This window comes from Oxyura jamaicensis, chromosome 2, assembly GCF_011077185.1.
Source record: "Oxyura jamaicensis isolate SHBP4307 breed ruddy duck chromosome 2, BPBGC_Ojam_1.0, whole genome shotgun sequence".
In the NCBI taxonomy this organism is placed as follows: domain Eukaryota; kingdom Metazoa; phylum Chordata; class Aves; order Anseriformes; family Anatidae; genus Oxyura; species Oxyura jamaicensis.
The window spans coordinates 144,883,998-144,906,256 of NC_048894.1; the positions used below are offsets into that span (position 1 = coordinate 144,883,998).

Here is a 22,259-nt window from a genome sequence, read left to right on the forward strand (position 1 = left end):
ATCCATCCATCCATCCATCCATCCATCCATCCATCCATCCATCCATCCATTCCTCTATGCTTCCATGCATTGTATCAACAAAGAAGTATTTTAGAGGGTGTGTATTGACTGTATTTCACATTTGCCCAAAACTGAATAGTTTCTGTAGTCTGCAGAAATTTCTGCCTTTTTTTTTATTATTATTTTTTTCTATAAATACTTGCTTATTTCTGAGCCACAGTTTGGAATTATTTTAAGGCTCAAAATTTGGACACATTTACAAGCAAATCTGACGCTTCTGCCTCGGAGCAACATTGGCCTATACCAGGATGTGTAGGATGGGTGTCTAAGGGTGATGAAGGGTGTTGGTTGAATTGAATTCATCACCACAGCCTTCAAAGCCCTGATACAAGTTGTGTTTGGTGTGTGCAAGTGTATGTGCTTGTGTGTATGCAGTGTTTGGTTAGAGACAGATGTACATCCCTGGCTGATTCTTTGAGCCTTAGTTATCCACCTCTCCTAACTTTTTAAACGATATCTAATCAGGTGTTATTTTAAATGTTCAGGCTATAGCAAGCTATATTCCTGATTGGTAATTTTACGGTGAGACTATCCACAAGTCACAGTCAGGGGCCAGGAATCTGTTATGCTTCGTGATGTGCACTGTGTAAAAAAACAAAACAAAACAAAACAGATGATTAAAGAGCTTAATATCTATTTTCTTCTCTAATGTCCCTCCTACTCCAAAACATCTTGTATTTTCTGAGACCCAGGAAACTGCCTCACTGCAGGGCAGTCTCTTTGAAAAATATAAATAAATAAAAAACAGGGTTGTAGAAGATTTTGGAATTGCAAGGTTCTGCTTTAAACCCGGGATATATTTTTTTTTTTAGCCTTACTGCTAGTGAGGGAGCTGACCAAATGGTTGCCTTCATCTGAGTCTGTCCCAAAGCAAGGCTGAGTCGAGGGCAGGCACTGCTATCCTGGTCAGTGCACCCCAAGCACAGCATCCCTCTTCATATCACCCCAAGGCTCGGCTCTGGCTGCTGCTGGTTGCCCCCAGTCCTCAGTTCTCCCTCCTTCCCCACCACACACCTCCTCTTTCCTCCTGCAACCTTCCCTGAAAAACAAACCACCCCCCAAACAAACACTTTTTTTCCAAGCAACCCTCCCACTTTCTGATTGCCTCATCTCTCCCTCATTATCCTGGGTCTTGCTTTTGTTTGTCTTGGCTATTTTGGGCTGGAGGCTCTTTGGGGAAGGGAATATGGTTTAAGCATCGCCTGCTCACAACATGAAGTGTTCGATTCCTTCCAGCTGAGCGAAGCTGAATTGATAAATGAGGCATAAGCTGGCTGAGAAGTATCTACCTGACCGTGGGCACCTGGTTAGGTGCATCAGCTTTAACAGGCATAATTCATTAAACACATTACTTTATGTTTAGGCAAAAAAAAAAAAAATAATCTATTTTAAAAGGCATGGGTAACAGTTTAATGCTAAAGTCCCAAAGGAAAATGAGTAAAGGCTGTGCTGTACTGAAGCACAGTTATATATAATGAGGTTATAGCTATAGTATAACCTCATTATATTCTGTGGCTCTGAGCATCTCCTGTAGTGCTGTTATTCGTGAAGGTCGACAGACAGATACAATGTTATTTATAATGGGTTATACATAATTAGTTGCAATATGGTAGTTTAAATGTCTTCATTGAAAGGTAAAAGCAGTATGAAGTACTGAGTGAGAAGCAACCGTGCATTCCACTGTCCTATTAGCTGTTAGATTAAGTCCACTGATTTATTTTTTAACCATATTGCTACTTAATACTATGAGTATACTGTCAATTACTAAATTCTTATCTTTAATAGATCTAATATAGGAAGGATTAGGATGGAAACGTTTGTAGGAGGTGTGTAGGATTCCTCTTCATTTTGCTGGCAATAGCATGATTATTTTATTTTTAGTAACTGCAGCATCCCAAACTTCCACACCTGGCAGTCATGGAAAAATCTGAGCTCTCTTTTCCAATTTGTGACTCTGTTGTTATTAACTTTCAACCTATTTAATTATATATTAATATAATGATAGAGCAGTAAAACTATGAAACTGATTTCAAATGAATCAACACAAAAGCAGGATTTCTTGTGTTCAGCACCATTTTTAGGCTACATGATAAATTAAATGTTAATATATAGAATGTGAAATATAAAAGGGAGTTTATTGCTGAGTAGTTGCACTTTGATACAAAAAGTGGTGTGAGAATTCAGTGAAAAATAAAAACAAGTACTTTAAAGCTGTGTTTGTTCTCTGTAAGAGAGCACTTTTGATGAGCACCTATCACATCTACCAGGGTTCTCTTTTTCATTCTTTGCCTAAAATCCTCTCATCTGTAATACAGGAATATTTGTCTCTCAGGCCTGATGGCTTTTCCTTCCTTTACACAAGGGAAAGGAATATGTTGCATACATAAGCTCCGTTCCTGTAGTTTGAAGAAAAAAAACAACACAGTACAGTCTCTCTCTGCAGCCACCAAAGCCTTTGGCTTGCACTGTGAATGATGACTAGCCCTTAAAATTATTTGAGCTTTTGATAACAGCATTCATACACTGTCTGTTCCCTTCTTCTTCGGTCCTTTTTTGCAGAGTCCATCTCTGTGCAGGTGCCTCATTCTGCCACTGAGGGCAATGGTAAGCGACTTTTTATTTTTTTAATGTGACCTCTCTGTGCTCCCTTCCTTTAAACATAGTGGCAAAATGTAAGGCTTTCCAAGCCCGGCAGGGCCTGTGCATCATCTTTCCTTCATAAAATTACAAGCTGTGGTTAGGGCAAAGGTTGTGAGCTCTCCAAGAATGACGCCGGGCCAAGAGTGATGTTGGGCCACATACGTCTATGGAGTTGTAACCGATTGCATCGAATCACCCGGGCCCTCTGAACTCGAATACTTTAACATGTTCTACTTTTTTTTTTTTACACCTGTACAGTGACCATGAAAAGCCAGTGCTGGTCAATATTTACTTGGCTCATATATTAACTACTCTACCAAGCAGGGAGTTAGCAACGAGCCAAACCCAAGATAAGCAGCAAAATCCACGTAGAATGTCCTTGCTATTAGTTCCTACTTCTGAGTCACGAGTAAAACACCAGTCGAAAAGTAAACTGAAAAATTTAATTGTTTTATAAAATAAGATTATGAAATTCTATGTAAAAATCCAGCTTCTTAAATATGGTACATTCACTTCCTCACAGAATATTTAAATATTCAGGTCACGTGCTATATTTTCACCACATTTGTGTTAAAATCGTTGGATAAATTAAAACATCCCTACCCAAAGATACCACAAGTTATACAAATAAAACTAAGTAATAATACTTCTTTAAATACAAAAAGTAAAGATATTAAGAACTTTTAGAGCATGCTACGAAATTTTGCCAGAAAAATATATGGGATCATTTTTGTTTAACTAGAAAATATACAGTGTGCATTTCATTTCTCTTCCCAAAATTCAGTCTCATACAATTTCCATTTAACTTAATAAATATGTACAACAAAAATGTTTATACCTCAAAGAATATAAATAGCAAATACTGTATTAGAGCCAGGTCCAGCATTCTTTTCTCCTCTAGTAACTATAGTGGGGCTTTTCAACTCTGAATGTGCAAAAATGCTGAATCAGGCTCTTAGTGTTATCAACAGGTTAACAGCTTTTACAAAAGTGATTTTAAAACAAACAAAAACGTACAAACAAACAAGAAAAAAAAATAAAAAAATCTCCAAGAACACTGAAAAAGACTTAGAGCTATTCCAGTCAGGCATTTCTATAAATAGTAAGACATTATGTAGGGAAACAACGTTCCAGTTTAATTACTGCTGGCAGTAATTAGAGAAAAATTGTCAGTGGAGAATGAAAAATATCTTGAATTAGACGCATCTTACTTTCACTGATTTAATTTGGTTTCCTACCATTTCTAATAATAGTTTCTGGTATAATCTATACATTGTAAATCTCTGAAGAAACTTAATGACCTTCTTCAGACTTTGTATGGTGGTTTTTGGAAAGTGGTATGTTTTCAAGTGCTTCAGTCCATACATTAAACCTTTGATGGTGTCTTGGTCTCCATTCTTTATTCTCCACAGATTGAGAAGCTTCAGAACTTGCTCCGTAGGTTGACACAGTTTCATTGTGCGTTCAATATCTTCTTTTCCCACTTTTTTGCCTGGCAAGCTTGCCATCAGTGTGTTGAGATGTTCAAAGGTGAGATTTGGGTGGCCAATATGCCTTAAGACACTACTTTCACAAAGTTCAATATCTATAGAAAGCAAAAAGGAAAGACAGATAAATATAATGCATGACAACTGTACAGTGACCTGTATTCTTCCAGAATATTGCAGTGAATATTCCTGCTCCATTTTTTCTTTATTTCAAATTATTCTCTCAGCAATGCTGTTTTTTTAGGCTCCAGTTTTGAAAAGCACTTAAGAAGGTAATTAACTTTGCAAATACAAACAGCCCCAAATTACATACAAAGTTACTAGCAAGTATTTATTTCCATAAGCTTGCTTAATTTATCTTGTAAACTGTTCTGTGTACATGATAGGACTCCTAATATTTGGTTCTAGTGAATGGAAGTTTTGCTCTTCTTCAGAAACGTCTAGGCAGGCTTTGCTAAAGTAGTTATTTTCCATTTGAAGCGCTCTAGACATTTCACAATCTGACACAAGCATACATATTTAAAAGGAGAGGCAAAAAAAAATACATTTCTGCAGCATTTTGCAAGGATATTCCCAATGGACAAAAGGTCATGCAAATGTGGTGGTTGTTGATGGTGGCTTACATGAAAAAGTTAGCTTGACTTTCATAATAACCTTGGTGTTAACATTGCAACACTACTTCAGCTTTGACACCTGTCTTGGCAGATTCAGCACCAACAAAGCAGTCAATTGGCATAACAACTAGATACCAGAAGGTAAAAAGAAGGGAACGCATGTCTGTGTATTCCTTATTCCCATGTGTTCCCATTCCACGAATAGATGTCCTGGTTCAAGCTATCAATCTCCACTTTACAAAAAACAAAAACAAACAAAAAACAACAGCAAATTGTACTCTCAGTTGCATACATCCTGCTCCCTCTAACCTCAGCAGCCACTGCTCAGATACAACGGCAGGAAACACTTTCCCCACCTGATCAAAATTCTTCATGCATTGCACAGCCTTAGAAGGGGATCTGGGCTGTGACGCCACATACTCCCAAGTGGCCTACAATTCTAGGAAGAAGTCAGTCCCCTGGGCTGATCAGGAAAACATTCCTCCTGCTTCCCTTCAGCTTCACTCTGCTTACTGCATCAATAAATCTCTGTCAAGCCCTGTGAGTCCTCAGAGCATAACACCTCACCAGGAGGAATTTGATCCCAAGCAATTTTTAAAATACCGTTTAGAAGGTTGCTCACGATATAAGTGCTATTAATAGACAGTACCTTGATTAATCTTCTTGGCTATATCCTGTTCCTTGTTTTGCTGCTTCCATAATTTCATAAGCTGGAAAGTCTGCTCTTGTGAACCATGCCTTTGTTTAATCCGTTCAATATTTTCTGTGCTAAGCTTTGTCCCAGGCAAACTATCTGCTAGCAAGTTCAGCCAGTTAGGCACGAGAAAAGTAGGAACAGCAAACCTAAACAAAGCCTCCTCACACAGGGTTACATCTGAAACGAAAAAAAAGGATATGTCAGTTGTTGTAATGTCTGTTGCCCTGCTTGTCTCTGGAGTAAGTGGCATGCAGCAAGGATGTTAAGCAAAACTGTTTAAAAAACACTAAAACTAATAAGTAGTCTTTACAGTGCTTGTTGCTCTGTGCTCAAGTTCCACTGACTACATCCAGTTCTGTAGCAGGCAAATGAGTAGGTATCTTTATCATAAATGCTGCTACTTTCATTATAACAATACTCAAAGGCATGTTTTCAGAGCACTCCTGTTTAACGTGGTACACACCTATGCCACATTTCTGAGGTGATGTATCTGTATTTTCCTGACAGACGTTGTCACGAACTGCATTTCCCTTCAATGCTATTTTGAAACCCAGTGCACTACAGTTTGTGTGCTTCTGGCAGACTGCTTTGGATGATGTTACATTGGAGAAAAATCCCTCTGGACATTTCTTACATACAGTGTCACTCTCAGGGGTACCTGTGGAAACAGGAAAACAATGCATCCAATTATATACAACCTCAACTGTTTAAAATAAAAATAAAAATAAACAAATACATATATATTCTTCCCAAAATTGTGTTGGCTTCTGTTTTTCACATATCTAAGCTATGAAGGAATCACAGTAATGAAAAAAACACTTTTTTAAAAAAGCTTATTTCAGAGATTAATGTTCCTGCTAAAGTAACAGAATAAACAGTACTCTTAAGTGCACTTGTTATCAACTTCTATAAGGGTCTTCAACTCAGTAATTACTTGAGCCTGTTCAGATATTACATGAGGTCTGTACCTTCACACTTCATCCATACAAATACTCCGTAAAATAATTAAATGGCACAAGACATTTCTCTAAATCGAACTCTGTAATAACTGCACAGAACCTTACTCAAAGGAAGCACTTCAGCTCTAGCCAGAAATAACTCAACTAGGTATCAGCTAAAGACCCTCTGGTAAGTACTTCCACTTCTAAAGAATTAAATTATTCAGGAAAATATAACTTCACCAACAGTTTTGAACTTTTTTTCTTGGCTTGAATTTTGGCTCTTTAAAATATTTTTTAAAGCAGAGAAAGCAACATCTAACATAGGAAAAATATTTAATACACATTCATTTATTTTTTAATTTAATTCATGGTTATTCAGCCAACATTTAAGCAAGCGTCTAAGGTCTAAGGTCTAAGATCTAAGAGCTAAGGTCTAAGGTCTAAGATCTAATATTGCATTATTGAACATGGATTTAAGCACATGCTTAAAATCCTTTGCAGATAATTGGAAATTCTATTGGAATATGAATGTGCCTCCATCTAGTGTATTTTGGTAGTATTTGCATGTGGATGCTTATTACAATGTCAGTAATTAAGTAGATTTAATTTATTTGGGACATTTCCTCAGAGAAGAAGAGTCTTGAGCTTTCAGCTAGCCGTGAAATAAACAATATTTGCATACACCTGATCTACTACTTCTTTCATTAGACAGTAAGTTATAAAAATGGGGGATTTTTTAGCTGTTGTGCACCCGGAAATTGCACTGCCACCCTCCACAAACCCTCTGATTTCTGCAGCCAACAGCAGGGGGGCTGGGGAAGGCCACGTGCACGCCTGCCCTGGTGTTTGCTTCCCCAGCAGGCACTGCCAGCGGCTCTGGCTTGTACAAAACTCCAGCCAGCATCTGCACCTGAGCAGGCAGCAATGTTTTTTTCTGAGAAGTCTGAAGTTCTAGCAGCTTTCCCTCCTACAGACACGTGTTTCATCAGCGAGGAAGAGGAAGAAAGGAGAGTCCCTGCAAACGGTACATCAGCCTGTTCAGAGCTTCCCCTGTTACCTTCGCCGCACAAGAGGGAAATAAAACGGGTAATCCACCAGCTTCCTCAGGGCTGAGCACAAAGTAATCTCCCCGCCTCACCGGCTTCTGCTTTGCCGCTTATCTGCCCACTCAGGGCACAAACTGCCGCAGCCCTGCCGGCCCGCCGCTCCCTGCAGTTTGGCTGGAATCCCCCATTCCCGCGGGGAAGCGGCAGCGTGGCAGGGAGATAAGGCTGCCCTGTAGAGGCCTTGATTCCCAAGCGGGCTGCTACCCAAAGCTCTGCCAGGTACGGGGCCGAGTGTGGCAGCAGGGAACACAGCCTGAGTAGGTTACACGCAGAAGTGGGGACGAGCAAAGTCAAGCGATCCGCCCGATGTAATCACTAGCTACCAGCAGTGGGGCAACAGTCGGATATCATTTCTAATGCTGTATGCTCTGAACGAGGCTCTGAACCACACTGTGCAGCAGTGGGAGCATATTTTTCTACGCTCAGGTTTTATTTCATCTGAACTTACGTCAGTACAAAGTTCAGCAGTATCATATAGCAGGAAGACAACGTGGTCTGTGCTCATTAAATTCTTAGTCGATGCCTCATCTCCAAAACTGACTGTTGAAACAGGGGGACGCAATTATTTTTACAATGTTTTCGCTCCTTGTTTGAGGTCTGCTTAGGTTTAGCTGGTTCATTCTGATGGGCTTTTGGAAACCGACTTTCCAATAAATTACACAATTCAAGAACTGATCTTCTTCCAAAGTTTGTTTCATTTTGAAGTGAGGAATTCAAATTTGTGCACCATGGTTTCACTGTGCTTGCAGGGTTGCTTGGACAGTTTCTGCTTCTTTCTTTGTCTCCTGGGCGGGCTTTCTGAGAACTTAGTAATTTTTGACTTGCTGCTGAGATACGGCAGCAGCACCTCATTAACCCAAGCCACTAGCTACAATGATGTAGGTTAACGAAGGTTTATAACATGGAAACACTGCTGCTGCCAATGGAACTGCATGGAAATGTTTAATGGTGGCAAGAGCAGATGTGGCATCAGAGTAGAGCTCACGTAACCAATTACTCAGGGAGCAGTGACATTACTCCCTACATTAAAGATGTTCTCCAGTGTGATGTTTGTAACCAGAGAAAGGCCTCCTGAGCTATCACTCAGCACAGCTCTAAAATGTACAGCCCGTCCTAGGGTTTCTCACTCTGTATGTGTAACTACTAGGGAGTAGTTCTGTAGCTCTGGAGGTTGGCTGCCTACAGGTTTGTGTAGAAGATGCCTTGATTTTCTGTATTCCCTTCCTCGATGCTCTTCTCCAGACAGTTATTGGTCTCCAGTACAATGACAGTTTACAATTCTTTCAGGCTGTATCAAATATAGGAGCTAAACTGTGCCTTGACATTTGCCAAATGATAAATAATGTATTTTGTTTGGAGAGAAGAACTTATTGGTTTAACAATTTGTGTTGTCTCAAATGAAGAATACACTCCACTGAAAAGCGCCGCTTCACTCCGTATCCCCACCAGACATTCAGCACAGTGCCAGTCCGTTTGACAAAGAAATGGCTGTTTGTATGATAACAGCAGCAGTTTCCCAAAGAGTTCCACTTAGGACAATGATAATTAATTATTACCACATATTGCTGTGCTGCTAGAGCTATATTAATATTGTTATAATTATACACTTGGTGTCAAACACTTAGTGCTCCTGGTGTTTGTCAAGATATACAGTTGCTTGAAACAGCAGATTTCACAATGAAAAACATTATTATTTATCACACACACACAAATACTACATTCCAGATAATGTTCCTTTAAAAGAGGCAATCCATCATGTTTCTCATTAGAGTGCAATTTGCTACATTTGCTACTGCCATTAAGTTATATATTACAGTAGGAGCAGGGTATTCCACTGAGAAATGTTCCTTTGGCTACGGTCCAAATGAAGCAGGCTAGGAACAGGTTCAATTGCCTTTACAATTTACTGTCCTGCACCTTCGTCTGGACAAGCTTGTTTCCTAATCTTGTAAGCACCACAAGCTTTCAATGTGTTGCAGAGCACTAATTACTTCTCTGCTTATTGAGAAGTGGAACGTACCTGGCTGTGTGACACCAAATCCAGGAGGACACTCCGTGTGCTTTAAGCAAAACTCCAGCTCCAGGTACCTGCCTTCGATGCACTCGCAGACGCGGTCCTGCGTGCTCGTGCACTCCTGCTTGACGTACTGCAGCTCCTTGCAAACGGCACTGCAGTACTGGCATTCATCGTTGCTGTTCCAGTCTTCGGCGTAGTACTGGTCTGGGCACGGGGCACACACTGTCGGGCTGGCAGCGGTACAGTGCTGCTTTACGTAGCTCCCGGGAGGGCACTGGTCACACATCACTTGACGAGATGTCCCTGGGTCGTAATGGAGATACTTGTGGGGAGAGACGTCCTGGATGGACCACTTGACGGAGATGTCCAAGAGCTAGCCACAGGGAAAGAAAACATTGGTCATGTTGGGGCACCACAGACTCAAAGAAACCTATGTTTTAATGAGTTTGTGAGTCTATCCACATTGCTATCTTCAGAAAAAATGTTTGTGTTTCAAATTTGTAAAATATTATCCAGCTTCCAGACTCTCCCATGTCTGTCTTAGAATTGGAAAATGCTAGGGTCTTATCCAGCAAGTCTTCCTGACATTAGTACTTCTTTGTTCTTACAGAACTGCAGAACCTATTTTTCTACCACTTACATCCTTTTAATATCACTGGGCAATCATCTTTGCCCCCTGGTACCAGCAAACACAGCCTACTAGTGTCACCGACATATTTGATGTACAGCAAGGCAGGGATTATCCACGCTTGCCTTCTTGAGTATCAAGCGCTTCAGATGCAAAAGACATTGTAAGTATCTGAGCATACACATCTGACAAGCGTAGTGTACCACTCCTAGAGATGCATTTAAAGGATGATTCCTTACAACATGTATATTTACCAGCAACAAATGGCTAGAACAATATAGGTGACTTTTTAATGTCTTCCATTTAATCTTTCCCTGAAATGCTGCAGGTCTGGGGGTAAAACACGCCAGTCACTGCAAGTATGAAGGTGTAGCTTAGGACATAGGTAGGGAAAGCTACAGTTAATGAAAGGTGCATTAAGGAATTAATCACATGAGCTGGAATAGGTCAGGGTAACGCTTTCAATTCCTATCTAAAACCACAGGTAGGGAATGCTTAATGCCGTCCTAGGACCAGGTCCGGTGCCAGCTACAACCGCTTTTGCTTCCTCCAAGTCTGCTTAGCTTGTGAGATTTAGGATCTAATGGTCTGCCCCTCTATAGAGACAGCCTTGATATCATGTCATTTTGGTCTTGTTACAAAAACTTCGGTTATGTGATTCCACCAAAAAAGGACTCATTTGTTTACTTCCCTAAGTACAGCCCCTACTCTGCAGGGTTCGCCAGGAGCTCAGGCTTCACACTGAGAACACGGATGTATGTGCTGCCTCCCTTTTGAAACTTGTATGGTTTATAAACGTGAAGTAAACTGGCTCCGAGTGAAAAAAAATTCCTATGTATCCATTCAAATTAAAGATCTAGCTTTGAAGGTCTTTGCTGCTATTTTAATCCCAGCTAGCTAATGCGGAGTTGCAAATTCAATTTCAAGACTTTATTTTCTGCTTTTCCTATGTAGATGTCCCCAAAGTGTAAGTGGAATTAACTCTTTTTATTCACTTAGACTCTAAATTTCCTGAAGAGGCTTCACCTAAGAGCCTCACTGTTGCCACAGCATTGCACTTATTACATGAAATTCTCATTAAGGCAGGAAAAGATAATTAAATATTCACCTGCATTAACACAAGTCAGAGCATTTGCACCAAGTAATATGAGATGCCTAAATTAGGAATTCAAAATATTCTTAATTGCATTCTCATGTTGTCTGTAAATCCACTTTTGAAATAGCTATGCCTACACACGCTGAAGAATGAAATGCAGACAGTATGGATACTCCCCACTGCCTATTCTAGTTACCCTTCAACCCGTAACTTGGCTATTTCTACATGTAGGGGATCCACTTTCTCTTGTGATTTCAATGCACAGTGTCTTCCATTGTAAGAAATTCCTCATTGCTCATTGAGGTTTGCTGATGATGTACAGCTCCGTTTTTCTTAAATGACTGGATCTGTTTCATGCAGTCTATTTAACAAGAGGGTGCAGCACATTTTTTGAAAGTGAATGGCTTTCCATTGATGAAAAGTGCACCCACCCTTGGTAAATCTACCACTATTACACTAGTAATAAGGAAGTCTTGATAATCACATCAATTACTGATGTGAACATTCAAGTTTTATTCTCCGTTTTTTACTCAGGAGTAGGTATTGTCGCATCCCACAGAGTCCCATGCTTCCATGGGCACATGCACTCCATTCGCAGAACGTAACAGACTGCAACATGCGGCACAAATGCCACAAAGACAAGAATAAACCTGTATTTCATGCAGATGTCTGTGGAAGCCCAAGACAGTACCACATACAGACGAAAATCTGAAACTGTGAAAATGATTAGGGACAGCAACCAGATATGCAGGCTGTTCTTGCTCACGCACTGTCAGGTGCCAAACGGTTAGGCGGACCGTTTCAAGGCTGATCAACTTCTCTTGGTAACATGCAGAAGTACGAATGACAAGAATTTGTCCATTTTTCTTACGTGACAATTTACTCTGGAAATCATATACAAGAGGCAAGTGAGAGGTTGAGCTGCAGGGGATGATTCACGGCTTAAGAGAATTCAACTTCTTTAATTGGGGTATGAGAGCATGGGGTTTTGTAGGGAAAAATGGAGGTGCTCCCTTCCTGAGGACCCAACTGCTAAGTGAAGCAAGTCAATAACAACTCAATACAGTTGCAGAGAGTAATTGATTCAAATTTTAATTATAGTATCGTTCGGAAAGAAATTATCACAAAGCAAAGGTCCAGACCGAGAGGAGCAAAACCATACCTGAACAATATGTGTGGGAGACAATGCTAAGCTTTAACTTTGGAACACCAAACAGCTATGAACTATTACTGCCAAGCAGAACACTATTCATCTAAATGAATGTAACCAATAAACATAATAATACGATTAATTTATCAGTGTCACAAAAGGACTATCAGTCTTTGCACATCACTGTTTTCTTTGTGTTTTTAATAGAAAAGCACATCGCACCTGTCTTCCCTTTCTTCCCCAAAACACACATTATATAGCTGCAATAATCCATGCCTGAGCCATATGTACTCTGGGTCAAACTCTTACTAGGTAAACAATTATAAAAGACCTTTCAGTCAAACTAATGCTATAAATGCAATTAATATTTTGGTCTTTTACCAAAACATTTCATACTTCATTTTCAACATAGAGCTAGACTACCCACCACTGTTATGGCTTGATTGTTAACCGTTTGTATCTCATTACCACAGGGCATCCTAAGTGGTTGGGTGCAAAATGCAACAGGACATAGTCAGGACATAGTAAAAGAAGAAAATTCACATAAAGGTCAATTAAACACAAACATCGCCTCTTGATCAGGAAATCCCAAACCACAAACTGCTTGAGTCTGGAAGAGTGTTTTGGAAAAATATCACTATGTTTCTGCCTTTCTCTCAAATCTCCTCTATGCATCAAATCCTGCCACAGACAGCAGGGGTGTTTAGGGGCTTTTTCGGGCTTCTTCCTGGTTAATTTTTTTTCTTAGACTCAGTGCATCCATTAGTATGTTGTTAAGTACATTTCTAGACTCCAGTCCCCAACACCATCCTTCTTCATGAGACTGCTGTAGGTCTCTTAACATTACTCAGATAATAGATCTGCAAGATCGTCTTCTATGCAGACAGAAAGCAGACAGCACATGTAACTATTCTGGTTATTAACATACAACCTGAAGTTATCCTTGAACCGAGGTGCCAAAGTAAAACCAATTTTTCAGATGTTTTGCAAAAAAACAGGAAAGGTGGTGGAAGGTGATTAAGCAGGGTTTTTGACGGTTTTACTGCAGCAACTTGGCGTAAACAGAATGAGGGACTTCTTGTCCCTCAGCTCACAGAATAAACTAGAGGGGAACTTCACTAAATTATCTTTTCCACTGGCCTGAGACACATTGATGAACATCCCCCTAGCTGTGCTTAGATTAGCAAGTTGGGTCACCTGTTACAGCAGATTTGTAGAGCAAAACAGATGGTGCTGAGCACCTGACATCCACATTACACATGATTTGGCAGGGGTTAATTGGGACTAACTTCAATCTGCTATCATGGACTGATTGTGAATTAGTGGTTACGGCACATCTGGTGCATCTCTGGAGTCCATCTCTGGATTTAATTTCATCAATCCCGTTTATTTTTGTAAATCCACCTTGTGCGCTCCTAAGTCTGCTCTGATGTGCAAACTAAAATCCAGCAAACAAGGATGATCGGTGGAGGCCCTTTAAAAGCATGTTCCTGAATCAAATTAAAATGCTAATTAAATGCATTTTATGTCATTCCTGACATTTCTCTTAAGCCATGGCAGGACCAAGTTGGTAGCACATTCTCAGTCACGTAAAGCCTCTGACTGAGCTAGATACCTGTACATAAAGGTGGGCTAAACTCCTGAACCTCTGCTGTAAGGAATAGCACCACTGGAGCACATGTAAATGCAGTCATCAGAACTTCCTACTCCTGAACTGTTAGTCTTCCTGAGAGCTGCACAGAAAGTGGGATTTCTCCTAAAATCATGTTGTCATTGGCCTGTTCTGCACTTAGTGGAGAAAAAAGGCACGTTCCAGTTTGAAAGAATTAAGAAACTTTAAGTCTGGCTTCATTTTATCCTTTAAACTTTAAGAAAGTGAAGTGGGATTCTACTTGGCCAAAGTTACGGATTTGTCATTCAGTAGATTGCATAAAATTCTGTTCGTCCTTGTTTAGGAGAGGTTAATTCTGACCAGAAGAGGTGTCAAGAAAGATGAGAAGGAAACACAGAGCCTGGCCATGAAGAGGCAATAGCTTGACAAGTCAAAACAATGCCTATAGATTCAGTAGAGATAACACACACATGGAAAGAGAAGAGCTTTCTCGGTTAAAGAATAATGCTGGCAAATGAAAAGGGGATTCTCTCGTCAGAAGAAGTTTGGGAACTGCCTTTTACAGAGAAGTAGGTGCAAGAAACCCAAGTACTTCAAGTATAGCCCTTTACATATTTCTGAAAGCAAATACGCTGCTCAGATTCCTGGAAGAGCTGAGGAACAGACACAAAAGGCATAGGCAGGCCTCTCCAATTTTAAACCCTAAGCAAATACGTTACTTTCCCAAACCAATGGAAGCCAATGATACTCAGCACCTCGTTCATCTCAATGAAGTAACTGTTAATCTGACTCAGAATGCACTCACTTGCAAAGGGTGATCCTACCAGTAGTGAAATGCAAGGCTCAGCTTAAAAAAACAATCCCCGTTTGTCGTTGTTGTTTGTTCTATGAATTCAAAAAGCTATCAGTAATAGAATAATTACTAAAACAAAACAAAATCTAGTGTCATTAACTATAACCATCAACCTGCCAGGTGAAATTCACCTCTAGAGCTCTGGCCCCACTTCTGAAAGGACTGAAAAGCTCAGTCCTCCTCCATCACCCAGGACAGACCCTGAGTTCCTCTCAAAATTAGCCATCTCCGTGCAAGGACTTGGGATGAACTGCAAATACTGAAGTATAAACCCAGTGTAAGCCAGTGTCATGCAAGTACATACTGAGATAACTGAAAGCAGGGTTTGCTGATACACATACTGGAGCCTTCAGCTTAGAGGATGATAGCAGAATTGGACTAATATTTGTAAGTATCCTAATAGTTCAAGGTTAGTGTAATGTTACTTAGTATGTTTTATCCAAAAATGAGCTACCCAAGGCTAAAAAGCAATTCTTTGATTCTGTTACTCAACACATTAGGCCTAAAGCAGTATTTTTCCATACCATCCTTATGTCAACATACACAGAACAGTCAATCCTCACATAAAAGGTCTGTGCAGTCCATTTCTTTGAGCCCTTAGAAGCTGCTTTTGAAAGAGAAATAATGTGACAGTAAAATTTCATTTCAGATCTCAGGCATGAAAGAAGTACACGCCCTTTTCTTTCATCTTCAAATGTAAGGCAAAGAGCTGCTTGCCTTTTCTTGTTGAATTAAAATGAACTGGAAGACAAAGCCAATAAAGCAAAAATCTTTCAAGCATCATTCCCTTAAATCACTGCTTTGTGAGATAAAATAAAGTGGTTTTTCAACATATGAAAATATTATTTTATAGCTTGGTTTTGTGGTTTTGGGTTGCAGACCAAAGGAGAATGTTTAATTTGCTGAGAAAGATAAATCTGTTTCTGTTTTGCATTCCCCAACTATTCCTAAGCATATTTTCCTGCTTGATAGATAATCATTGAGAGCATTTGTCAGATCACTCCTGCTATTTGCATTGGGTTGAAAGTAAAACCTCACAACTCTCCTACTTTGCTTTTCTACACAAAGCATTTGGACAAAGCTAAGGTAGGAGGCCCTCAGTCCTGAGGCAGAACGCCTCGCTGAAATCGCCCACAGACCCCAGAGAAATCCGTGTGGCAAAATGCAACACTGATTGGTATTAATGAGGTCCCTCATACTAGTAGCTTGTCAAATCAGAACAGTATTTCTAGATATATCCAGTATAAGACCTTGTCATGCTGGATCGGGTCCACAATCATTTATTGTAAATAGCTAGCATAAAATATTTGTCATCTAGGGAGAAATGACTGCCATCCATCTGGCCAACCGGGAAATACTCAAATCTCAAATAAGAAAAGCTAAACCAGTCATTTTAGCTGGTTTGAGATTTGCTTATAAAGCTGTTCCACCTTTCTGCCAACTGTTTCAATGCAATCCGTTCAGTTTAGATGTAACAGGACCTACTTTTGCATAGAAGATGCTTTGTAGATTGGTGGCCACTGTTTTGTTTAAGAAATGTAACTAATGACTTTCTTGAGCTGCCTGTATTCAAAACTGTGGCTATCAACCACTATCTTTATTTCTCCATCTCATCTGTTAATGTGATACATTAGCAATTCAAATCTTGTAGAGACTTTAGTGAGGCACAGCTAGTTGTCATTCACAAAGCAATTTAGGGATCTAAACTATTGTTTAATTTTCAATGGGAGGAAAATGACATTCAACTGAACAGCAGCTTTGTGTCTTCATTTATGTGAGTTACATCTTTCCTGAAGCTTGTGGAGGGAGAAAGCAGCAAAGAATAAGCAGCTACTCACCAAAAGATGCATCGTATCAATAAATCCTATTTTGGAACATTATCCATCACAGTGACAGCAAGACGTACAGCTAACCCAAACCTGGGATGTTACCACCAGGACTACAGGTTAACACTGCATCAAACAGAATCACTAACAACTGACGAGCTAGCTAAAGAAACAGTAAGTCTAACAGTATGGGCAAATACCAAATACCAAAAATACCAAACAGGTTATCTTTCTCCAGGAAGACCATCAGAGTGGTAATTCTACTAGAATGAAAGTTAACTACAAAAGGAGCAAAAATAAAGTTTCCATGAGATTAGAAAAGTGTGTGTAATTTAAATTCTGACAATATCTTTTCAAAATTCTTCTGGTAACTTTGGTGTTTTATTTTTACCCAACACACTTGCAGACAGACAGAAAGAAAGAATGAAAGTCAAACAGAAAGATAACTCCTACCCTCACAGGCTGCAAAGCCACTACTGCCTACACACTGTAACCCAGCAGGCAGGCCAGAAAAAGCATGTCACATGTGCCCAAGAGATCTAAAATAGAGAAAGGTCAAGTTTAAGGGTCAAGATAGTTACGTGACAAATAACAACATCCATCTCTGTGGAATTTCTTTCAATTCCGTCCTATTTCATAATGCTTGTCTGTTTGTAAGCAGTTTTAGTGTTCCAACAAACACATACACGCATGCACTACCACAGCAGGTCCCCTTTCTGAAACCCGTGAAGAGGCTGAGGCTGAAAGTACACCATGTCCAAACTGTCCTGTTTAGCTATGGTGACTTCACACTGGCTTTAAGGCATGTGAGCCAAACACACACAACCCTCAGCTGCTGTTGTGCCTCCTACAAATGCTTTTATAAAAACTACTCTGTGAGCTGCAGCACATCTGACAGCACTTAGGTTTCACAATAACATGAAATAAATTCATTTTAAATGGAGAAAAAAAGAGTTGAATGATGAAGCTCTCTGGTATGTACTCCTGTCACTGTGATATATTTCAGCTCAGAGACTCCACTGCCAGAGGATTCTGCTGAACTTCACCAAACGTTATTACTTTGTGAAAGAACATTACACCTAATTAAAACCAAAATGCTGATGTGATTATTTTATGACAACCACAGATAAGAGGCTATTTGCTGAAATTCCCAAATTGACATTTTGTGCTTCTGTATGGAAAAAGAAAGCACATCATACCTTAGATGAAAAAGCTGCCTCGCATTTCAATTTGCCAACCACGAGCCTGACAATTTTTGCTTCCCTTGCACCATTAATTACTTTGGTTTGTTTCTCAAAAAGCTCTTTCAGAAAGTTCTACAGAAAGTAATAAACATGTATTACTCATCGGATCCTGGAAATCTCAAGGCATTTATAAAGAGCTTTCAAAATAACTGGAACTCAAAACTAATGTTCTACCACAACGTTAATGCCACTGTACTCACCAAAACAAGCGAGAAACAAGTTACTGCACAGACACATATAATACCCTACTTTGAATATTATTCTTAATGTTTTTATTTTAATATTTTCTTATCCAAAAGATGAATAGTCTCTAAGTAGATGTTACACAGTATCTGCCTGTATGCAGGTTTTAATTAAACTGACATCATACAAAATTCCATGCAGCTAAACGGATTAAGTGGTATTTTGAAAGATTTACTGCACTGCTAACATCTCTAAATTTGCATCTGGAAGTATCTTTCTAAATCGCCATGTAAACAAAAACTTATTAAAGCAGGGGCTTATACCAGATTTAATAACCCAACTTTTTCTGTAAAAGCTACAGGCACAGCTACTAAATCATCATTTTCTTGCACACGAAGCTGAAATTTCTAAGCCAAAATAAGCACCACATGCATTTTTTTTTTTTTTTTTTTTTTTTTTTTGGAGTCCACAGTGGATTTTCAGGGAAAGAAAGCCAGTATCAGAGACACTGACTTGTGCCACTGTAGGAAAGATTATACAGACAGGCAAGGATGGAGCTTTTGTAAATCAAAAACAAACATTCCAGCCTACTATTTCTAAAATTCATTCCTAGATACAGTGTTTTATGTTAGTCCAGTACAATGAAGTCTCACCAAGGGTGAGAGGAAGATAAAAAAGAAGGCAAAAAGAAACCAAATCATGCCACTACCTTAAGAATGTGAACAAAATCTCTGCTTCCTCCCTGAAGCTGGATGTGTCCATCTCACTCCAACCCTCACCAGGAAAACTCAGTGTGATGAAATGAAAAAGGTTTACCACGAAATCAAAGAGAATGCAAAAGAAAAGAAAAGAAACAAAACAAAAGCGAAACAAAAATGAAACGAAACAAAACAACTACAAAACAAAATACAAAATAAAAGCCCTGGGTCTTTACAGCCTCATCTCTGAAGCCGTACTGCATCTTAAAGCCTATCTACCTCTCTGAAGGGACTTACCACAAGTGTGCAGCACAGGAACTTGTTCATTGTGGTCGGTGGAAGAAACCTCAGCGAGCTGGGAAATCAGGCAGAGAGTCAGCTAGTGTGCTCCAGCCTCCTAGCAGCCTGCTTACATCCCTCAACATTAAAGACACGATATATATATAGTCCCGGTGTAACAGGAAGCTTTGGCTCAGCTTTGATCACTCATTCCCTACCATGACCAAACTTTTCTCCCTCTCCCTCTCTCTCTCTTTTTTTTTTTTTTTTTTTTAAGGAACCTGTAAAACTTGATGACTTAATGGAACCCTTTGAGTGCTGTTAACCACAGACTGGAAAATGCAGGAGGGAGTGTCAGGGGCTGGCCAGGGGAGGGTTTAATTGGGCTCTGTCTGTCTGTCTGTCTATCTCCCCCCCCTTTTTTTCTCCCCTACGCAGCTGGCTTGGCAGGGAGACACGTGCCTCCAGGACAACATGTCTCAGCAACCAGGTTTATAGGGCACATGTTTAAAAATCACTGCTGGCACCCGAGCTGTGGGCTCTGCGGCCCCACTGCCAGCTCTCACAGGGGGCCTGGAGCTCACCCAGGGCTGCCATTTCCCGAGGAGCCCGTGGGCCGCTTTCTGCCCAACTCCCCAGGGATTTCCAGGAGAGAGGCTGGCTGGGAAACAAAGGTCGGTAAGGGGGAGGCGAGGGGAAGGAGGAACCCTGCTGGTTTCCCTTCCCTGCTGATGTGGGAATGAAAGAAGCAGCCCCACTGCCCCGCCAAGTGCTCATGCTGTCTGCTAGGCGAGGGGCCCCACGCTTCCTTTCTCCTCTTGCCATGTGGTGCTTTTAGTTAGAAAAGGGCTTTTTTTTTTTTTTTTTTTTTTTTTTTTCTTCTTCTAAAGAAATATGGATCAAACACTGCCAGATTTTCATCCCTTTACCTTAGCAGGCCCAGAGAACTGACTCAGGGCTTTGCCCCAGTAGGCCTGCTCTAGGCCGGTTCCCCATGCTGTGGATGAGAGCACAACTTTCCCCTCAAAGGTGTGAAGAAAGTATTTCTTTTCCCAACCTGCAGTTATCCAGAAAGTGATTGTCGTCCATATTTCAGACGCTGTGGGATCCTGGGGTAGAAGCCAAACCTAAACGTGCATCCAGTTTTCACAGATGGTTTTCTGTTCTATTTCACAGGCCAGACCAAAACCTCAGCTCTGGATATTCCAGCTCCCAAGCGTTTGAAATCTGGGGCCCATGTTGGCTCTGAATTGTGCAGTTTTGCCCCTTTGAGTCATGAGGCTATGCGGGATTGGCAAAAGAGTCAGGTGGAAAAAGCTTGCTTATTATTTCACAAAAATTCAGCAACACTAAATCAGGAAGCCATAGCGTACAAGAAGGACAGCCCAGCACATTCCTCCTTACACATCTGCAACTGTTTGAACACCCATCAAGCTTAACCAAAGACTGAAACAGATGCTGGTTACACTCAGCAGCACAATGAAAATTCAAGAACTTGCATTAGGGATGAGTTCTTGGTAAGAAGCAATATGAAAACTGTCATGGAAATCTGACCAGCCAGAGGAGTATTGCTAACATCTGTCGGGCTGCAGTTAGTGCTCAATTACTACTGCAACTTGAATGGATGCTATAACTGTTCGTGTAATCTTTTCAGAAGCATTTAGTACTTTAATATCTATTCTTAGATATATTAATGAACATACTTCCTAGACAAAGAGACAGTAGGGTTGTGGATGGGATCTTTCTCTATATTATCTTTGTGGGGTGGAGGGAAGGACCATTTTTGAAATGGACATTGTTGACCATGTACGGGTAGCTATGCCTGAGTATGGTATTCTCTACATAGGGACCAGCTTAACCTGTCACCACCACTACACCAGATCCATCATCAGAAGTTATTTAAGCCAAACTAGGTTTATCCCCTCAGAGGCTAACAGCTAGGACACAGCAATGTATGTCTTCTGAGTGGGAACATCAAGCTCCAGTGTAAATTCCTGACCCTGGGAGGTAGGTGATGCCAGTTGCTCTCCTCTCAGATACAACAGAAAGAAAAGTACCAAGGCCATAGCAAGCTCCCATGGTTAATTGAACAGTGCAACTGAATTTCAGTGGTATTTTTATTGGGCTTTGTCATCTCACTGCTGGTGCTAGCCATAAATACACAACAACTAGCTCTCTAGAGAAATAAAAATGTAGCTTGCAAGCCTTTGCTACTACAGGTTAATGTTTATAGAGAATGCTGTTCATATGAGAAATTTCTAGAGATCTATATATTTCAGGCCAAGAAACAGACCAAGAACCAAAAAAGGCATTGAAATTGTTTAGTTGAAAGTGTGGCTATGGATAAGAAGTGGCATCTTCTTCAACAGATCTACTTTTCTTTGTATTTATGTTTAGAGTTGGATTTGCTGACCTGCATGAAAAAACATTTTATTACCATACACAGTGAAAAAAAAAAAAAAAAAAAAAAAGCACTGGCTAATGAGAATAAAACAGATACTCCTGGAGCTCATTCACCTTAATGGATGGGGACCACGGTGTATCTGTCTCAGTGAGGACAGCAGGTTTGAACAGATGCTAAGGAGACCATCATCTTACAATGCATGGACATGAAAGTTTCAATTTTCTAATCCCCTTGGAGCCTGTGGAGCTGGCTGTTGATGTTAGGAGGGAACTGTGTAGTTGTACTTCGCATGTTTGATCTGAAAATCACAAATAGACAATAAATACAGAATCCCACAATGCCATTTTTAATGTCACTTTACAGAGAAGAACTATGCTTTAACAAGGTTTAAAGTGCAGTTTGAATGTTTTCGCAAGTGCTTTACAGCGTTGCCACTTTGCCTTTGGGAATTAGTTAAGATGTGCTTTGCAGAGAACAGAATCATAGGACGAGGCAACAAACCCTGTAATAAACACTTGTCCATGCTACAACCAAGCTGTTCTCAGCAGTGTTTAGAAGAACCACGTTTGTAACTACATGCCATAACAGGGAAAAACACAGCCTGGGATTATTTTTTAAAAGTTATGTTCCTGTAATTATTCATTATCTGTAACATAGTTTACAAAATGTAATAGGAAAAGAAACTTAAAAGTCAAGATTTCTTCTTTTTACTAGCAAACCTGAG

General features: G+C 40.1%; 1 protein-coding gene across 2 annotated transcripts; it reads right to left on the reverse strand.

Annotated features, from left to right (window-relative positions):
* Positions 1–3,123: 3,123 nt before the first annotated feature.
* TNFRSF11B (TNF receptor superfamily member 11b) lies at positions 3,124–19,488 on the reverse strand. Of its 2 annotated transcripts, none has more exons than XM_035318746.1 (5): positions 19,150–19,488; positions 9,566–9,935; positions 5,962–6,156; positions 5,451–5,675; positions 3,124–4,285 (listed from the first exon to the last, which is right to left on the reverse strand). In XM_035318746.1, the coding sequence occupies exons 1-5, from the start codon at positions 19,177–19,179 to the stop codon at positions 3,897–3,899; spliced, it is 1,209 nt and encodes a 402-aa protein (XP_035174637.1). In that variant the 5' UTR covers positions 19,180–19,488; the 3' UTR covers positions 3,124–3,896. The 2 variants fall into 2 exon arrangements, with proteins under 2 accessions (XP_035174637.1, XP_035174638.1); XM_035318747.1 differs by lacking the exon at positions 19,150–19,488 and adding an exon at positions 18,864–19,086.
* Positions 19,489–22,259: the final 2,771 nt, after the last annotated feature.